This window comes from Zootoca vivipara, chromosome 6 (genome assembly GCF_963506605.1).
Source record: "Zootoca vivipara chromosome 6, rZooViv1.1, whole genome shotgun sequence".
Taxonomy (NCBI): domain Eukaryota; kingdom Metazoa; phylum Chordata; class Lepidosauria; order Squamata; family Lacertidae; genus Zootoca; species Zootoca vivipara.
In genome coordinates this window covers 84,039,359-84,058,550 of record NC_083281.1, presented here as the reverse complement: position 1 = coordinate 84,058,550, position 19,192 = coordinate 84,039,359, and the positions used below count along the sequence as shown (strand labels likewise).

Here is a 19,192-nt window from a genome sequence, read left to right as displayed (position 1 = left end):
AGTCTCCACCCGCCCCCTTTTCTCCTGGTGCCCATTCACCAGTATCCAGCTACTATTCCTCAGTGTCCAACCAGTCTGTGACACCAACCATCAGTCTTACTGACTGAGACCGATGGGAATTGAAATTCAGCCACATCTACTGGGTCACAGTTCGAACCAGTTAGAACTATTTAGAACCCTCAAGCACACATCAAATTTTCACATACTTAATAAATCAGAAGTTAAAAAGAAAGCTGTAAGCTCTGAATACCTTAATCTCTCTTTTACACACACACACACACACACACACACACACACACACACACACACACACACTGCATACAGAAACAGCTCTAAGCTATTAATAACAAAAAGGGCACAGAGGAGGGGAGGTTTGATTTCCCAGATTCCCAAGAAAAAAGGCAGGCAACATTTCATCAATGGAAGAAAATAGCCTGGTAGGGTAAACCCGTTTCCTGGCAATGCTTGATAGTTAATCTAACAGGTTTGCTTGGCTTCTCCGAGGCACACGAAGATGGAAAATAGTACATAACCCACAAATGTTTGCATGGCAGGATGAGATGACAGAAAGCTTAGCTGAAAGTCTGGATGATTTATGTATTATGTATTTAATGTAATTAGTTCAGCTTCTTTCAAAAGGGTGAAGGGGACCCTGGTTTTGATATTTAAACTGGTTCTGTTCATTTGTGAAATTTGGTTACAGCCTACATACAAAGGAACACAGGGAAGTATCAGGTGCTAATCTTGCTCACAGAAGACACATTAAAATTAATGGAAATAATTTACTTAGATCCATTAATTTCAGTGGGTCTGCTCTGAGGAGGCCTTAGATGGATTCAACCCACAGGGGTACGCTGAGTTGCTCCATCTAGCTCAATGTTGTCTGCACTGACAGGCAGCAATTATCCAGCATTTCAGATTGAGATCTCTTTTAGCCTTACTTGGAGATGCTAGGAATTGAACTGGGGACCTTCTCTGCATGCAGAGATGCTCTAACCACTGAGCAAAAGCCCTTCCCCCAAACACACCATTGGGCTTACAAAAGCACCCCACACCTGTCAATTCTGGGGCAGATCTGACCCTTTCCCACATATTAGACAACACCTCCCAGTCCACCCCTTACAACTCAGAGAAGACCAATATATTGTGCAGAGGGTGCAAGGGCATTTTGACAGGGGTGGGTGTAATATTTTTAAAAGTTCTCCCACCCTACACATACAAACAACTACAACCCCACCCTGAAATGCTACATGTAATCTGCTAGCACAGTTGACCACCTGCTATGCTAAATCCCCCCAAAAAATCTTTGTTTACCACACAGATGAAGTTTTTAGAAGCTTTTAGAATTTGTAAAAATAGGAAAAGTAACAACAATTCAGCATTCTGTTGCCTGGGACTGATTTCTAGGTTCTTTGTATTGTGTTGATCAGTTCCTGATCACAATCCATCCGCCAAGGTTAATAGGAACAATGACCCCAACACAATGAGTATGCAGTAATTAGACACAACCCTCTAATGACTAACTTAGTCCCATAGTTTCAATGGATCTAATCAGAAAAGGACTTTAGTTGGATGCACCTCACTTCATTGGAGCAAGAATACTGGAGCAGGATGGACCCCTTTAAACAAAGAGGCAGCTTTAATCAAGGTGGAGCTTAACAATTGACACAGAACTGCTGATCCTACATAAGGCTCAGTCGAAGGATAACTGATGCTGAAGCCCTGCCTGAGCCCTCCACGGGATAGTTTAGGTTTGTTTCAGTTCAAAGCAGGACAAGGTAACTGTGCATTCATCTGGTGCCCATCAATGTCACTGGGCACCCCTCAACATTGAAGGGGCCAAGCGGATGGGGAGGAAGTTCTATCTACCTTTCTCCATGCTGTTTCATTTCAAAGGAAACCTCCTGCCCCCTAACAGGGCTTCTAAAAATAAAGCAAATGCTTTTAGATCCCAACCAAGACAAGACGAGACTTACAAGAGTATTTCATCATTTATTGAAAGCACTTATTAAAATGCACAAGCAGTTCTGCTTTTCACAAAAATTAAAACCCCTTTTTTGAAAGAAAGAAAAAAGAAGCAATAATAAATGGACAGGTTTTCAAAATCCTATCACTTCACCGGAAGAGTCATTTCTTCCTTTACAGTAATGATAACTGAAGCTCACACCTCTTGTAGCTCTCAAAACTATTTCAAAAGGCAAACACATTTTTATGATATATAAAGGTAAGAGTGAATGGACTGATCTGCTTGAACCTACATTCAAACATGCAAAAGATCCTCTCCCTCTAACTTTGGACAGATTTCTTGATTAAGCCCAGTCAGAAAGAATTTGCTGAATAGCAGATAAAAACCCACCCACCTTCAACGCTCTCCCCAACTTGTAACTTTAAGGCAGCCTTCACCAACAGTGTAAGTTGAAAGCATATGAAGAGCACCAGGTTAGCAAACGCTGCTTTAAGGTAATCTAAAAACATATTTTGGAGGCCCTGGGAACTCTTAGTTCAGCTCTGTCTAAATCACACAGCTCCTGACTTGTTAACAACACTAGTGTAATAACAGAAGCTCTCTCTCAATGCAGACTGGAATACCTTTTTGTCCTTGGAGCATGAAATGTCTGATTAAGGCCAAGTCTCATATAACTCAGTGGGATTTGCTTCTGAGTAGTTATACAGACAAGTTAACTGTTAGGGACGGCAGCAGTGTGTGCAACTCTCCCCACCCCAGGACGGCTTTTCTGTAGGTGTTAACCCTGCCCCCCAAAGCATCTTCTGGAGTTGACAGTTCAACTTTCAGTAACAAACACCTGTTGGTAACCCATTACCCATCAGCTGGTTTTCTGCAGCTAATCTCCCCATCTGCTTTCCCCCTCCACATAGAAAAGCAGCTTGGGGAAGGATGACCAAGTAGGAAAACAGTTGTTGGGGCAAGAGTTAAGAAGCCTCGTACCCCTCCACCCCTGACCCCAGCCTCCAAAGGCTGCTTTTCATTTAAAGATGACATTGGGAGACAGTTATATGCATCAATGTGTGAAGTCTAATTTAGTCCCAAGACCCACAAATTCTCATATTATTTCTCTTTAAGGGGTCTGCACAACATTTATCACAGAAATGAAGCGGGGGGGGTAGAATTATTTTCTTTAAAAAATATGATTTTAAAGTCCTCTTACAAACCTTTATGGATTGCCTGCATCCTGTGTCGTAACTGAACTCTGCTAGTCAGTCACTGCATTGTGCTCATTTCCTAGCTAGAATTAAATACAGTAGGCAGCTTCTCAATTGAAATGCTGTTCCAGATAAGAGAGTTCCATTTTTAAAAAAACTGGTGGCATGGTTTATGAAGCGCAAATTGTTCCTCAGACAAGAGAACCCACAGGATAAACAGCTATGGAAATGAGGCAGATAAAAGGCTCAGGCCCCCAGATATGTTTAAAAACCTGGAGCAGCAAGAAAATGGGTAAATTAAAAAGACACATAATTTAATTAAGGAATTTCAATAAGCACAAGACTTTCAAGTTTTAGTTTTTTTCAAATCCCTCACTCCGTGGCACCTTTTATACTAGAAACTTAACTGTAATCTCCGGCTCAGCAAAAGAAAATTGAAGGGGGCTTTGCTACAGAAATATATTCTCTCTTTGAAATCAATACAATTAATTAATTTTAATTCATTGGCTAATTAATTAATTATTTTTGTGGCCCTGCAAGCAGTTCCAACCTTCCCTGGGTTCTGCCCTGTAGTGAGCAAACATACTTGGCAATCAAATCCATGGACAACAGGCAATTCCCATTATTGTGTTCACTGGGGAAAGGCACATATTCCCCCATGTGATTGACGTGAGCACATGCCAGGCAAAGGACTGAGACTGTGTGCCTGGACAAGGAGAACTGCATCGTGTAATCCAGCAGGTCACCACTTTTTCTAACCAGAGAACCACCTTGAATCCTAGTGGTGGCTGGTGTCCATTGGGATTGGCAGGGTGTTAAGGCAGGGAGCTGAACGGCCAGTGGAGCCAATGACAGGCACAACTGCAGCCAATGAAAGGCAGAGCCAACTCATTCTAGTTTTCTCCCCATCCTTATCCCTGCCAAAGGGGAGGGAGCTGTATGCTAGTAAAAAGGCAGGCAGGTGGGGGCTGGCTAAGGTTGGTGGGGCAGTGCCATGTGGAGTCAGTCTGCACTGTTTAACCCAAACATTCATTTGAGGACCTGTATCTTAATTATTTTACCACGTAACTGCATGGTGGTAGTTCCGCTTTTCGTGACCCACCGCAAGATCGGGTCGCTACCAACGGTGTAATCAGACCTAGAGCGGCTGTCGCAGGAGGCAAAAGGCAGAAATTTCCATTCTGGCCCCACTTGAGAGTCCTGCTTGTACATCAAATGTAAACTGGATGAACTGCCATAATAAACTCCTGAAACAAACCTGGAGAGACCTAGTCATTTTTGGGAGCTAAGCAGCCAACACAAAATGATTGCCAGGGCTTCTTGGGAGTTAGAAGGATTTCATGTTCACTGTGGAGTTGTACCCCCACAGAGTAAGTGAAAAAAAAAACAATCAAAATCTCCCTGCACGTCCAGGGATGGGGATCCTGAGCCCTCCAGATGTTGATGGCCTACAATGCTCATCATCACTGACCATTGGCTAGCTTGGGACTGGGGCTGATCTGAGTTGAAATCCAATAATGTCCAAGAGGGCCCTATCCTTGCCCTTGTCTTTTAAGTTATAACATATTAAAGACCCATGTGAATTGGAAGAGGAAGATGCTGCAGCTGTACACTCATCACATCACTTAAAGGAAGCATGCAGAATTGGGCAATCAACTTCATTTAGGCAGCTTTTGGCTGCCCCTGTAATGTTATACTGATTCTACCTAAGCTAAGGAAGAATGCAATTTTTAAAAAGCACTCTGCAAGAAGATGAGAGTTTAGAGGACTCTACAAGAAGGACTGCACATGTCAGTGTTTTATTTCCTGAAGGCACAGAGAAGGAAGGGCTAGAGATTAACTGTGTTCTCTTATCAGCCCCAAACTGGAAGTTGTATGGGTGAATTTGAACAAGATGAACTGAGAAGATGGAAAACCAAAACAAGGAATCTGAATACAACTTGAGATTCAAGGGTCAGACTCCTAAATTGTTGCCTTGAAGATTTTACAGGTGACATTCAAACACTACATAGTAGATTTGCTTTTGTTGATTGTCCAAAGGAGAGAGGTATTCCAGAAAGGCTTCAATATATATATATATATATATATATATATATATATATATATATATATATATATATATATATATATATGTATGTATCTCCATAAAATAAAATGAAGGCAACTTCCCAAAGCCCCTAAGGTAAGGGTTATCAATCATCAATATTCCACAATTCTAACATGTTTCACAGGCAATAATAGATAGGTAGAAAATGTTTGTGCTTTGCATATAAAACCACTCATTTGCTAAAAATGATCATTTGAAACTCAGGGTAGGTATAGCTACAACCACCAACACCACCTCCCAGAATCAGCACCACTCCCTCCTCAACTCTCCAGTGACTCAGACAGTTGTTTCTCGGCTAGCTTTGAGGTTAGGTGCAGAGAACTGTCGCCTCATCCGTGGAGGGGTCACAAACTGGTTATAGTGGTTAGGCTGATCAGTCTGTCTTGCACGGCCGCTGGGTAAGTTGCTCTCTGGATTCACCCCTCCACTGCCATAATTGCAATAGGACTGGCGGTGCTGATGCATGTGGCGCTTCTGATGGAAAGTCTGCAGGTCTTGATTGTGGAGTCCACCGCAAGAGGGCAATGATTCTGATGAGTCAGATGTCTGGCGACGCAGGCCTTTCTGCTGCCCATTGAGGGAATTGCTTCTCCAGCGCAGCTGAGTGGATGTTTCTGGCTGCAGGTGGCTTGGCTGCGGTTGAGCGTTCAAGGGCTGCCTCTTGATCTGGATATTATCTTGACCCCTCTGAGGGCCGTATGCACACCAAAGCTGCTGGGAGTCCTTGGGGAGGGGGGCTTTACCGCATGCGTCTTTGTTTTCCCCAATTTCCTCTTTCTTCTTCTCCTCCTCCTTTGGAACCCTCACTTCAATCACTTCATCCTCCGTAATAATTATATGCGTGCCCGGGCTCCATGAGTTTCTGTGCTTAGGGTTGCTCTTGAACGGGAAGCGAGGTTTGCGGTTCTCAGGGGGGATGAACCGGTGAGGCATGTTCTGCCGGCGAAGCTGTTTGGCTATTTCCTGCTGCTGTAGGTTCTTAAAACGGATTTGTTCTTGCCTCATCCAGCGCAACCGCCCACGCCTGAAGGCCGGGTCCTCCTCCATTAATTGGGAGACACGACCATCATTCATGTGGGCATCTGTCTCATCAGTTCTCACGCTTCCCTCAGCATCCACCTTATTGTGGACATTGGGTTGCTCTTTCATTTTTGTGGCCACCACGGCTGCCTGGCCCTTTGGTTCTTGGGAGCTGATCAGGGGCAAAACCTTCTCCATTTTGAGCATTTTGTTTCGAAGGACTTTTATCTCCTCATCCTTCAAGTTGTTTTGCTTCTTCACCTCTTGCAAGATGTCTTCAAGTTTATCGATATGCACCTTTAGGTCGTCCACATCAGCAATGCCCTTTCCGTTGAGCAGCACGTCTTCGATCTTCTCATCGCCAACCCCCACAGTGTCCCAAACGTCTCGGGCAACGGCTCGCCATGAGTCACGTTCATTGGGGTCTTTCTTCCCATACATAGTACAAAGCTCTTTCATCTTCACAATGGCCAAGGCCTCAATCTCTTGGCGCGTATGCCGGAAGTCATTGAGGGCCACCTCATAGCAGATCTCCTTCACAGCCTGGATCTTCAAGTCTGAGACAGTAACCCATCGGGAGTCTTTGCTAAGGCGTCGACGTTGAGGTATCTGATACATTTTAATAGGCTCTCGTTTCTTCCCACTGCTGGGGAGGCCACATTTTTTAACTATGGTTTGCAACTTGCTGGGGGGCAGCTTCTCTCTCAGGGAAGTGATCAGCCTCCAGCTCTCCTCACAAGACCGCTTGTCCGAATCATCCCCACTATCAGAGTCTGCATCCTTTGGAAAACAAAAATTGAGAAGTGGCCCCAAAATAACCAAAATTAAAATGGGGGAAGAAATGAAAATGCTCAACAACAAAAAGTAACTAAAAACTAAGCAAATCATTTTGCAGGGAAGGGGGGGAGAATAAAACAGAATAAATGTTGTGAAACGTCTAACTTAAGATTTCAGGCTTATGATGCTGGACTCTTTATCCTAAGGGTGCTCCAGTAGTTTCATTAAATCCAGCCACATCTAGATTTCATGGAAAATTCGACTCTAATCATCATGAAATATTCAAAGACTTTCAAATCCAGATGAAACTGTTGAAAGAACTAAAACCAAGTACCTGGTAGGAAGGTGGAAGGAACACTTTACTCATGCTAGAAAGACGTGCAAAAGTTCAATCGCACATTTTTGCCTTGGTTACTGCTGACGAGTTAATCCAGTATAAATGTATATATATTTAAAGCGATCTTTCCTTCACGGTGAGTGGACCCAACAGTCATTGCAGAATGGTCAGACGAGCAGGCAAGGTTAAGTTGAGTTAACATTGGTTAGTAAATGCTGTAAACGTGGTGCAGGAACACGCAGGTGGACAGTCCGTTCTACTAGAAAAGCAGCCAGAGAAGTGTTAGAAGGTAAAAAAAAATGGGGGGGGGGAGTCAGCAGCAGCCACTAGGGACGGGGGTTAGAAGTCATGTAAGTGCCACTACAACGGGTGAGGATACTTCAGGCTCCCGGGAGAACCTGCTACAAGCAAGAGGTCTAGCCACCACATTCCAGAAGGGTCTTTTCCATTTGCCACTGATAACATTGCTTTGAAAATGCTTATGAGGTTTAATCATCCTAAAAAGGTATTTGAAGCACTAAACCCCACACAAAGCCTGTGTTATTTTGATGCCCACAAAGGTTCATCCCATATTTTATCACCAAGCCTCTTGCACTAGTTGCTAGTTCAGCTTTTGGTTCATTGTTAACAAGCTTGCTATGTTTTTTAAAATGACATCACTCCTTAAGATTGTGAAGACTTAAGAAATGGCTTTCCTAAGTCGTTTCAAACAAGCAAAGCTTTTCATGCTGTTCTGAGAGGAATGTCCATTTATTTGAGCTAGTAGTTAAGGGTTCTTTTAACTCAGTGTGATACAACAGATGTTTTCCAGGGCCTGCTTAGACAATAAAGAATCAGAATTAGCTACCGTGCTACCAAGAAGTTCAGGGTACAGTCGTACCTTGGATCCTGAACACCCTGAAACGTTTTGGCTCTCAAATGCTGCAAACCCGGAAGTGATTGTTCCAGTTTGCGAATGCTCTTTTGGAACATTCCAGTTTGCGAATGTTCTTTTGGAACCCGGACATCCGATGGAGCTTCCTGCAGCCAATCAGAAGCCACAGTTTGGTTTTTGAAGTAGAATGGACTTCCGGAACGGATTCCGTTCAACTTCCAAGGTACGACTGTATTTTAAACACGCTACCTAGCTGATTCTTGGGTCATTCACAGATTCCCACCCACTAGGGAACCATGAGGAACATCCATCCACCCATAGCAATAACTCTACTATTAAATAATACAATCCCTTGGTTTGAAAGAAACCGTCCATCATACTGCAGTGGAAATGGAAGATACCCAAACAGAATTCACACCATATGCTAATTTCAAGGCTGTGTCCAGAAAGGGCGGGGAAAGGGGGGGTGACATCATTAGACCTGTCACCTCTGTATTTTATGGCACATACACAAAATTTGCTATTTGCTAGTATAAAGGAGGTTTGCTGATCTCGCCTATCAAATTCCATTATGAAGAGACTAAACGAATTATGTTAAGAAACCAATTCAACAAAGCTGAGGAGTGAAAAAGAGGAAGTCTCATTCCTACTACCAAATCTGAGGGTTGGCTTCAATGCAACCTTCCTACATGGAAGATTATACTGAATACATCAAAACTTAACATACCTGGATTTTTATTTTAGGAAAGCAGATAAAACTGTCCAGCCCAGCACTGATCCCCCCCCCCCAAAAAATTTCAAACATATTATGCCTTCTATGAAACATTTTAAATGCATGTTGTGATTATTCTTTAGTAGGAAACAACATTACATTGACTTTTGCTGTAAGCGAACGCTCAGAAATCCCCCGTTTGTGCTTTATCAGTTCTTTTGCAGAAGATATCCCTTTCTCATCCACATACCAGTTTAACATACTTGGAACTTTCGCCAAGGGCAGTTTTAAATGTGAACTATTACAGCCACAATACTAGATTAGGGACTCTTTCAATATTTCTATGGTGAGCTTCTATAATCCAAAGAGGGCAATGGATTGAAGGCAGGTGTATTAGGGTGAAGTAGGAAGCATCTCACTAACCTCAGCCTACCTACCTACCTCACTAACCTACTTGCCCATCTTCTGACTTATGACCAGTCAGGTGGTAGCTCTGCCTGTCACTAGTTTTGGTTCCACCCCGTTGATCTCTCAGCCTTCTGCTCTACCAGTCCTAATGGGCACCAGTCATCGCTGTTTGCCGGCTGCTATTTGGTCTGCCTTTATCTGTGAATGAAGACGGGCCAAAGCTTCCAAATCTCGAAGATTATTGTCATTTGTGTGCTATGGTACAGATGCTACACACAAACCTTAAACGGCTCCCTTTACTCTGGCTTTGGAAGGGCCAAGCTCTGCACCCTGCAGGACCTCACTGCTCCCACTGAGCTGCACGTCTGCTCCCTGGATTATCCTGTGATCCTACCTAACCCCTTCTGTGTCAGGTCAAACCCAAATCTGGAACATTTGATTAGTGACTATGGATTATTCCACTGGCCCTGTTTGATCTGCCCTCATCAGTATTAGCTCTTGCACTCTTGTCTGACTAGCTCCCCCCTGAAGTCTTCCTCTTTTGAAAGATAGGGAAACTCCAGCACCCATCAGTAACACCCAGTGACCTCCAATTCAAGGTACTGCAATGCCCTCTACATGGGGCTCCCTTTGAAAATGATCTGGAAACTTCAACAAATACAGAATGCCACTGCACACTTGTTAACAGGTCCAAGCCTTTAAAGGGCATATTTTGCCAAATCTGAAAAGGTCTGCATTGGTTACCAATTGGTTTCCAAGCCAGATTCAAAGGGCTAATAATAAATTCCAGTTGAGCAGAGCTACAAGCCTGACAAACTCAGAAGTTACCTTCTCATCTAAGCCCCCTGGAGTTCCAAGATCCAACATGAGGGTCTGCTGCAAGTGGCATCTTTCCAGGAGCTGAGAGATAGCTTTGAGTAGCAGCTTTCAGCTGTGCCTCCAGAACAGTGGAACACCCTGTCTTGAGAGCCTATATTCTTCCTTTGTCTCACTTTAGAGACTAGTGAAAACACATTTTATTCCCACCCCACTTCCTTCTTCCCACAATTGGGATATAATGTGAAGTATGCTTTTATTAGTTCTGAGTCTAAGTTGCTCTTCTGTCCACAGAAAGCCCTCCATCTGCTGCCCTCTGCACCACACATCTCACACCATTCCCAAAGATCCCCCAACTCTCAGGAGCAGTCTTGGGGAAGGTGCAGGCAGCTGCAAAGGGAAGGAGGTGGTATGAAAACTCTAGTCCATGAACACAAACTCAGTATTCAAAGTTTGTTCATGATGTAGTTTATTTGTGTCCAAGTTAATTTCCATTTCCGCCTTATTTCACTATTTATACTGTTAAAACCTTGTTTGTAATGGTCGAATGACTAGAAAAAAATTAACGAATCTGATCCACTTTATTAAAAACACTTTAAAGTATTTTTGAAAAATAGTCTTCACTTTATTAAAAAGTAAAATCAGCCCTAGGAACATTTTTGTTAGACTACAGTACAGAAATTGAGTAAATAAATTTCCAGCCAGCTACTACGGTACCTTCAGTCATAGTTTCAGATGCGGGGAAAGATCTCACTGCCTGCCACTAGACATCCAAACCAGAGATGCAGAACCTGGTGCCCCTCCAGACATTGATGGATTACAACAGGTTCCCATTTGTGATCTAAACCCCTGCTCAGGAGTATACCCAGTCAACTTGGTTTCCTGACCCATCCAAAATGGGAATATGGTTCTTTTAGAGATTCACTTTACATTGATTGGATGAAGGTGCCCAATTCCTCATTTCCTGCACCAGGATGCTAAAGTGGGAGAAGCCTGCTTGCTTTGCCCCAGAAAACCTGCTGACTTTTAGCTAAGTGTAGGTGATTTGCTAGTACCAAAAACTCTTTTGCCTTTTCCCATAACCACATGTGCATCAAACAACACCCTTGCTGGGGAGCCACACTCCATGCAAGGCAGGGGAGGAAGGTTAAAAAGCATGCAAAGTTGCAGCAACAGTTTGGGACATCGCGTGTGAAAAATCCTTGGCACGCAAATGCATTTGGAAGGCTCTCCTCAGCAGCATAGAATTAGTACTTGGTGATGATCCAAGAGAAAACTAAAGCAACCTTCCAGGGCAACCATAACAGGCAAGACCATCAAAAATGCCATTTCAGAGTTGATTGGGGGAGCGGGGCTGTAATAATGCAAAATACAAGCCTTCCTTCTGACCTATTAAGGAACCAGGATGTTGACATATTGTACCTGCTTAAGTTCAACATCTACTTGAGGATGAGATCCATGCACTTTATTGTATGCCCCCAGGCATCTGAAGCCAAAGTAGCACGTGAGAAGCAAGGGGCAGCTAGCTAACAGTGGGATGAGTCAATCTGATCACATTTCCTGGAAGTTTAGCATGTTGATATCTGCAAGGACAGCTAGGAAATAATAACACCTACCAGCCTCTGCTGCTCCAACAAGAGATCTGCTTCCTCTTTTTCCTTCTTGTACAGAATCTCCATTTCTTGAAGTCTGGGGAGAGAAGTCAGACACCTGGTCAGCCTAATACAACCTGGGACTGTGGTTGTTGTGCCTAGCCTGGACTGGGTACCTGGCACCGAGTCCTCAGAGAATGAACCAGACACCTCTCAGGTTGAGAACCTTGAGAAGGCAGGGTCCCCTGAGATCAGTGCTGAGGATACCCTTGTGGGGAAGGAGAGAAGCTCTGCTGAAGAACCCTTGTAGCTGTCACCAGAGGAGGTGTTGGAACTCCCACCCCCCACATCAATAGCCCCAACACCAAAAGGTCTGGGCCAAAAAACAACATAACATGCAGCTTGTGAGCAATGGGGTCTCCATATAAGCAATCCCTTCCATACCAGCACTTGTGGTCTAGGAGGCTAGAATACAGGGTCGTCTTAAGCATAGCTGGCGCCCTGGCGACGTGGCGCGAACTATCCCTCCGGCGCCCCCCCTCCCGTTTCCAAGCGCGGCTGCCGCGCGGGCGCCACACAGGCGGAGCAGCGCGCCGCCCCCCCCCCCCTGGCAGTCACCCAGCCTTGCCTTAGGGCCGGCTGTGCCAGAGTATGTAAGGGCTCCCAATGGAACCATCCAGTTGTTGGAAACAACAAAGGTCTCAGGTCCCTAGTCTGCCTGTCCTGCTATGGGGCATCTTGCCTGAACAACCTGTGAAATTGCCCTTGGACTCTTGCCTGACCATGCCGCTGGACCACATTTTGGACCTAGACTGATTCTCCATGCTTGACCTCGTTTGGCTCAACTGCACTGGACCTGCAACCCCACCTTCCTAGGTGAGTGTTTTGCTAAGATGCTTGTACTTCCCGAGACTGGAACCTGAGCCGCTGAGGGTACCCACTGGAGCACGGCAATAGTCAGGGTGGAGACAGCAGATGCACCCCCCACCTAAGAGCACCCATTTGCCCCACCTAAGAATTTCCTGGTGTGGGTGTGTGCAGAAACACACTCCTAGGTAGTGGGGCACTTTAAAAGGACTACGGGACCTTCAAGGGTCTTCTAAAAACATATTTTGCCAGCTGATCAGTAATATTGTGGGGAAACACAAAAACGTCTGCAGAAACCAGAATCCTGTAACAAGCTAAATATATTATGACCAGTGCTCCATTTTAGCAACAAAGAAGCATCTCTCCACAAAACAAAATGTTGTCATGAGCCACTCTGCAAAACCTTCTGAAGCACCAAACAAAGGTTAACTGAAAACTGTGAAGCCTTTTCAGAAGCAATTTCGCTTCACAGCTAACATTCCAACTAAAAAGAATTACATGTGGAAGTTGTACCAATATTAAAGTATGATGCTCTACAACAGCTAAGCAGAAGAGAACAGAAGCTATACAGCACTTCAGTAAGATGGCTGGATGGATGAATGGAAACTTGTTCAGTGTCATGCAAAATGCATTACCTTTTCTCCATCTCCTGTTTCATATCAATTCCTTGTTTCTCCAGCAATTCCCTCTGAGCAAAAGTCCAGTCTACTGGTTCTGAGGGAGTCTCTGCTGATGGAGTCTTTTCCCTTTCAGCCCGTGCTTGCTCAGGATGGTTGAAGCGGAACACGTGGTTTTTGCCCATAATAATACGATTTCCTGGACGGGCAATAAAAAGATTATGACCTAAAGGGTTTTTGTTTTTTGCTTTTTAACGAGAGTGAGCTAGCTGGGATTTGTTCAGCCATGTTATCCCCAGGCAATGAATTCTCAAGGACAGTCAAAGCCAGAAATCATAAAACCCTAACTCAAAGAAAAGGTGACAGACTTATGGGAAGAGCCCAAAGCAATGTAGTAGAGCACACGTTCTGCATTCAAAAGGTTCTCGGTTCAATCCTTGGCATCTCCTTTAAGAAGGGTCAGGGAACAGCTCACGGGAAAGACCTCTGTTGGACAGCCATTGCAAGAGAAGGCCAGGAGTAGCCAAAGTGGTACCTTCCAGATATTGCTGAACTACCACTCCCACCAGCCCCAGCTGTCATAGCCCATGGTCAGGGATGATGGGCTGCAAGTTGGAAAAGACAATATGGGGCTAGAAGGGCCAAAAGTCTCTGGATAAAACAGCTTCCTGTATTTCTTTCATGGAGCCACACAGTTTTCAAGACACTTAAAAAAAACAAAGACAGAGTAACAAATTCCAACGTCTTTACCTGAGCGCAGCTGGACAGATTGCACCACTCTCTTGCCGTTGACATAGGTTTCAGACCGTTCACCAGGTTCCAGGGTAACAATCACTAGAACAGGAATAAAGAATAGTCATATCACTGTTTTACCGATGGGAGAAATTGGAGAACCAGACCCCAGAGAAATTCTCCAAACTCCTAGGTAGGGTCTATAAAGGCATTTTAGGTGTTTACTAGGTCCGTCTAGTTAAAGCTATGGTTTTCCCAGTAGTGATGTATGGAAGTGAGAGCTGGACCATAAAGAAGGCTGATCGCCGAAGAATTGATGCTTTTGAATTATGGTGCTGGAGGAGACTCTTGAGAGTCCCATGGACTGCAAGAAGATCAAACCTATCCATTCTTAAGGAAATCAGCCCTGAGTGCTCCCTGGAAGGACAGATCGTGAAGCTGAGGCTCCAATACTTTGGCCACCTCATGAGAAGAGAAGAATCCTTGGAAAAGACCCTGATGTTGGGAAAGATTGAGGGCACTAGGAGAAGGGGACGACAGAGGACGAGATGGTTGGACAGTGTTCTCGAAGCTATGAACATGAGTTTGACCAAATTGCGGGAGGCAGTGCAAGACAGGAGTGCCTGGCGTGCTATGGTCCATGGGGTCACGAAGAGTCGGACACGACTAAACGACTAAACAACAACAATGGCTACTGTTCCTGATGGCTATGTTCTGCCTTTGTTCTCAGAGGCAGCATGCCTCAACAGAGCACTGCTGTTGTGCTCTAGTCATTTCCAAAAGGCATCCGGTTGGACAATGGGAGAGCAGGATGCTGGACAAGATGGGCCTTTAGCTTGCTCCAGCAGGGCCCTCCTTATGGTCTTGTGTTGTGGGAAGGACAGGGGAGAGAAGTCTTTCCGACAGAGAAGAATATGCATATTCCATGATTTCCACAGGAATGCCCCTTAAAATCCTTCCAAACAAGCCAGGGCAAAACCAAGGTGGAGTTTAGCTACATAATCCAGAAAAGGGCAGAGCTCAGCTAAGTCCAAAGAATATCTTGCTTGTCTATAAAGAGCCAGAAGATGGCAAGTACCAACATAAGTAATGTCATAAGGCAGAGCGATATTTAACCAATAAGCAAGCTGCTGTCTTACCATCACCATTATGGTTTCTCTCGCTCCGGAAAATACAGTGCTCCTCTTTGATGTGAGCCCCGCTGAGAACGATGTCTTGACGGCGTTCAGCATCTGCCTGGCCAACCCTGCATCCAGCAAATAAGATTGTTTAAATCCCTTATAGCTTTAAAAAATATAAACATAGGAATCTGCAATAAACAGGGAAGCTTGTGCACGTCATACACAGCTCTGTCCTCTTCCAAAACCTTGCTCCTGGTCACTTCCTCCTCCCTGCAAGCCCCTGCTGCCTCAGGTGGCTGCCTCACTCTGCCTAAGAGTAGGGCCAACCCTGTGGACCAATGACCTGATGATCATCGCGTAATTTCAGGTGGATTTCATTTTCTGGCTTAGCCTGAGATTCTCTGTTTTCAGCCATCCTCACTACCCATGGCAAAGCTGAAGCAGGTATTGCAAGGTAAGACTATGCTAATTATAATGGCAGTATCTTTCCCCACCCTGCTGCTCCACTCCAGCCTTAGGAGGAAAATGCCCAGCTAAGACAATCAGTCTGCTCTTCCAAGCTCCCCTGGCAATATTCCGCTTGGTAAAAAGCTCCTGCAACTCCAAATCTGACAATTAAACGTTAATCCCATGCATGTAAACAAGGAAATGGGTAATTAAGTACATGCTTTGTCTGACACTCAAGAGCTTAATATTACTGGATTTGCTTTGGGAGAGGAGAGAGACTCAAGGTGGCAGCCATCTGACTAAAGGCAGTGTCGCCTCTCACCTGGTTATGCCATCTTTGATGTAGTAAAGTAGGCACTCTGACATGAGGGGATCTTCGTTGAGGTTGACAAGATGAGGTGTCTAAAATGAAGAAAAGCAATTAACTTAAAGATCAGGGCCTCTCTTCCCCCCCTGTACAACTTCTTTAAAAAGGCGACGCAGCAGCTTCAAGGTCCAAATGCAACTTCAAATTACCCCCTCTCTCCTTGGGAGAAGGCAAATCATTTCTTGAACAGATGCAAACTATTTCAACACAGAAACAGAGTGATATCATAGGCAGAAATGCCTGCCAGCCTGCCAGCCAGCTATGAAACGTTAAAATGGAAGAGCTACTCCAGGCATCGCCAAACTGCGGCCCTCCAGATGTTTTGGCCTACAACTCCCATGATCCCTAGCTAACAAGACCAGTGGTCAGGGATGATGGGAATTGTAGTCCAAAACATCTGGAGGGCCAAAGTTTGGGGATGCCTGAGCTACTCAGTGGATTTATACCCCTCCCCCTTTTTTGAGCTTAAGAAGGGTTAGTAACTGACAACTACTAAAAAAAAAATCAAGCCCTGGAGAGCTTCTTCTTGGTCCACTAGCCGCCAACCCAAATTTGTCCTCCTGCTCCACTTGCCCAGAAATAGAAATTTCATGTGTGTGGAAAGAGTTAAAGAGAAATAAAGGATGAGAACGGGATGGAAAGTGAGCATATCAACATTACTTGCATTTCAAAGTGAGGTGCCTCCAAACAAATCTATTTGCTGACCACAGTCTCTCAGCCTCAGATTTTGTCAAGGGAAAACATGAGGAATTTCTACCACAGGTTACATGACAGAGAAGGTTAGACTATCTGGAAGCATTTATTCTGTGTTGTATGTGAAGAAGGGGGCACTCTTGTACCCCATGCTTCTAAGCCATAAGAGGGAAAAATCTAGGGACTTTGCTAGACGGCTAACACTCTTACTGGAACCTAAGAGAGTTGCTACCATCACTAAACCAACCTTCTTTGGTGAAAATACCCCACTGGAATCAGCAAACAAGTCACATGGCCTTGGAGTGAAAATCTAGCCAGTGGAATGCCAGCAAGCACAGACAAAAGGGAAAAACACAGAACATCAGAACAAAAACAAAACACAGAAAAATGGATATTGACACCCAGTGAACACTCTTCATAGACTCTAGGGAGCTACAACAAGCACTAAACCAACCTTCTTTGGTGAAAATAACCCATTGGAATCAGCAAGAAAGTCACATGGCCTTGGAGTGAAAATCTAGCCAGTGGAATGTCAGCAAGCACAAACAAAGAGGAAAAACACAAAATGTCAAAACAACAACAAAACAAAACACGAGACAGACAACAACAAAGACAAACACTCAAGATGCCAGTAACTCTAGTTCATTAACTAGTGTTCCAAGACTTCCACAGTTAAAATATGCCACTTTACAGCTTAAAACGAAATTATGAGAACTCTAAGGACCAGAGGGTTCAAAATGAGGAAACGTCCGACCACAAGCAACAAGAGTATCAGGATGGATGGGACAGAGAAAGGGAAGAAGGATCAGTGTCTATTTTCTAATTCCATAGGCAGAAATCTCTACTTAAGCATCTGTTTTCTACACCTGCACAAACCTGGTCAAGAGCAAATGCATCAAAAGACTCATCAAACAGAGCTGATGGCCTCTGAGGGAAGATCTACATGGAGAGAGTCCAGAAAAATAAGAGGAAATAAGAGGAAATAGAGAGCTTGAGGGGAGTGGAGCAAAAACCACAGTGAGAACTACTGCAAGGTCCAAAATTCCAGGGGCCCCTGAATAAGGAAACTTCACTGAGCTCCCTTGAAGCAGCTGAGGCAGAATGTGCAAACCAATACTTCTTCCACACCATTTCAAAGTATTTTCAGCACTTCAGAAGACTGAGAAGGGATTTGCTGATGAGACTTTGGGTACTTTGCCCATCCTGGGGCCACAGGAAAATGCCCAATTAAAACAACCTCTGGAGCCTGACCTAATAAGGACCATAGTTCAGTAGCAGAACATCTGGCATGCATGCAAAAGGTCACAGGTTCAATCCAAGGTATCTCCATGCAGAGCTGGGAAATAATCCCTTGTCTGAGACCCTGGAGAGCCACTGCCAGTGTAAACAATGCTGAGCTAGGTGGACTGATGATCTGACCTGGTATAAAGAACAGCAGCTTCCTACATTCCTATGATAAAGTTATGCATCAAACTGGCAATTGCTTCGCACAGGGTGGCCAAATATTATTTGTTTAACCTATGTGCCCTATACAAGTTTTATGAAAAGGTTCCTGAAAACCCACACATCCAGTTTCGGCAAATATGAACTTCAAGACATTCTGAAATCTACCGGTAGCACTGGTAAACTTTTGCTCAAGCTCTGCTCCAAAGGTTGGCGAAACAGTGATAAGACCTATTATTTGCTGCATCCAACCTGACTAGGAGCAGGGTTAGAAATTCTCCAGGAGCCAGGCATGTTCTGCAACTGGCACGGGTCCAACTGCAACCACGTGGTGATCTCTGGATGCCAGGCTGGCAACTGCCATCTCCATTTGGCTAGCCTCTCAAGTTTTCTTAAGCAAGTAAGCAGAATAACTTCTTTATTGCATTTATATCCCATCTTTTTCTCCAAGGAGTACATGGTTTATCACTCTCTTCAGTTAACCTATCTCAAAGGGTCATTGTAGGGATTAAGAGGCTGTGACTGTCCCAAGGTCACCCAGTGAGCTTCATGACTCAGTGGGGATACGAACCCTGATTCCCAGGTCCTAGTCTGACAGTTTAACCACTCCACCATACTGGCCTCCTACTATATTCAGTGCTTTTCCCCCAAAAAATGTTTAGGAGTACTTTCATTTTGACTCAAGAAAAATCACCATTTTATAGTTCAAATCGGGGGAAATACAGTAAATGGACAAAAGTACAAAGATTCAGAAAAATTTTAGGGGTATGCATACCCCTGTGTCCCCCCAGAAAAAATGCACTGACTATATTAAGTAGGTAAATATGGGGAAAGCTAAATGTCACTTAAAGAAGGATCTGAAATATTTTCCTTGAGGCTTGAATGTGTTTTATTCTGGATTGTTTTATTTGATGTTTTCATGTGGTGCTGTGGTCTAACCACAGAGCCTAGGGCTTGCCGATCAGAAGGTTGGCAGTTTGAATCCCTGAGACAGGGTGAGCTCCTGTTGTTCGGTCCCAGGCTCCTGCCCACCTAGCAGTTCAAAAGCACGTCAAGTGCAAGTAGATAAATAGGTACTGCTCTGGCGGGAAGGTAAACGG

General features: G+C 44.4%; 1 protein-coding gene across 9 annotated transcripts in view; it reads right to left on the bottom strand.

Annotated features, from left to right (window-relative positions):
• Positions 1 to 19,192, bottom strand: part of KIF1B (kinesin family member 1B) — a 137,545-nt gene that overhangs the window by 37,452 nt on the left and 80,901 nt on the right. For 8 of the 9 annotated variants that reach the window (XM_035118322.2, XM_035118324.2, XM_035118323.2 and 5 more), the window contains 5 exons: positions 15,912 to 15,991; positions 15,161 to 15,267; positions 14,040 to 14,123; positions 13,308 to 13,488; positions 11,830 to 11,902 (listed from right to left, as the gene is read on the bottom strand). In XM_035118322.2, the coding sequence (XP_034974213.2) occupies positions 11,830 to 11,902; positions 13,308 to 13,488; positions 14,040 to 14,123; positions 15,161 to 15,267; positions 15,912 to 15,991 (525 nt within the window). Of the gene's footprint in view, positions 1 to 5,288; positions 7,070 to 11,829; positions 11,903 to 13,307; positions 13,489 to 14,039; positions 14,124 to 15,160; positions 15,268 to 15,911; positions 15,992 to 19,192 lie in introns of those variants that run through there. The other variant, XM_035118330.2, reaches the window with a different exon arrangement.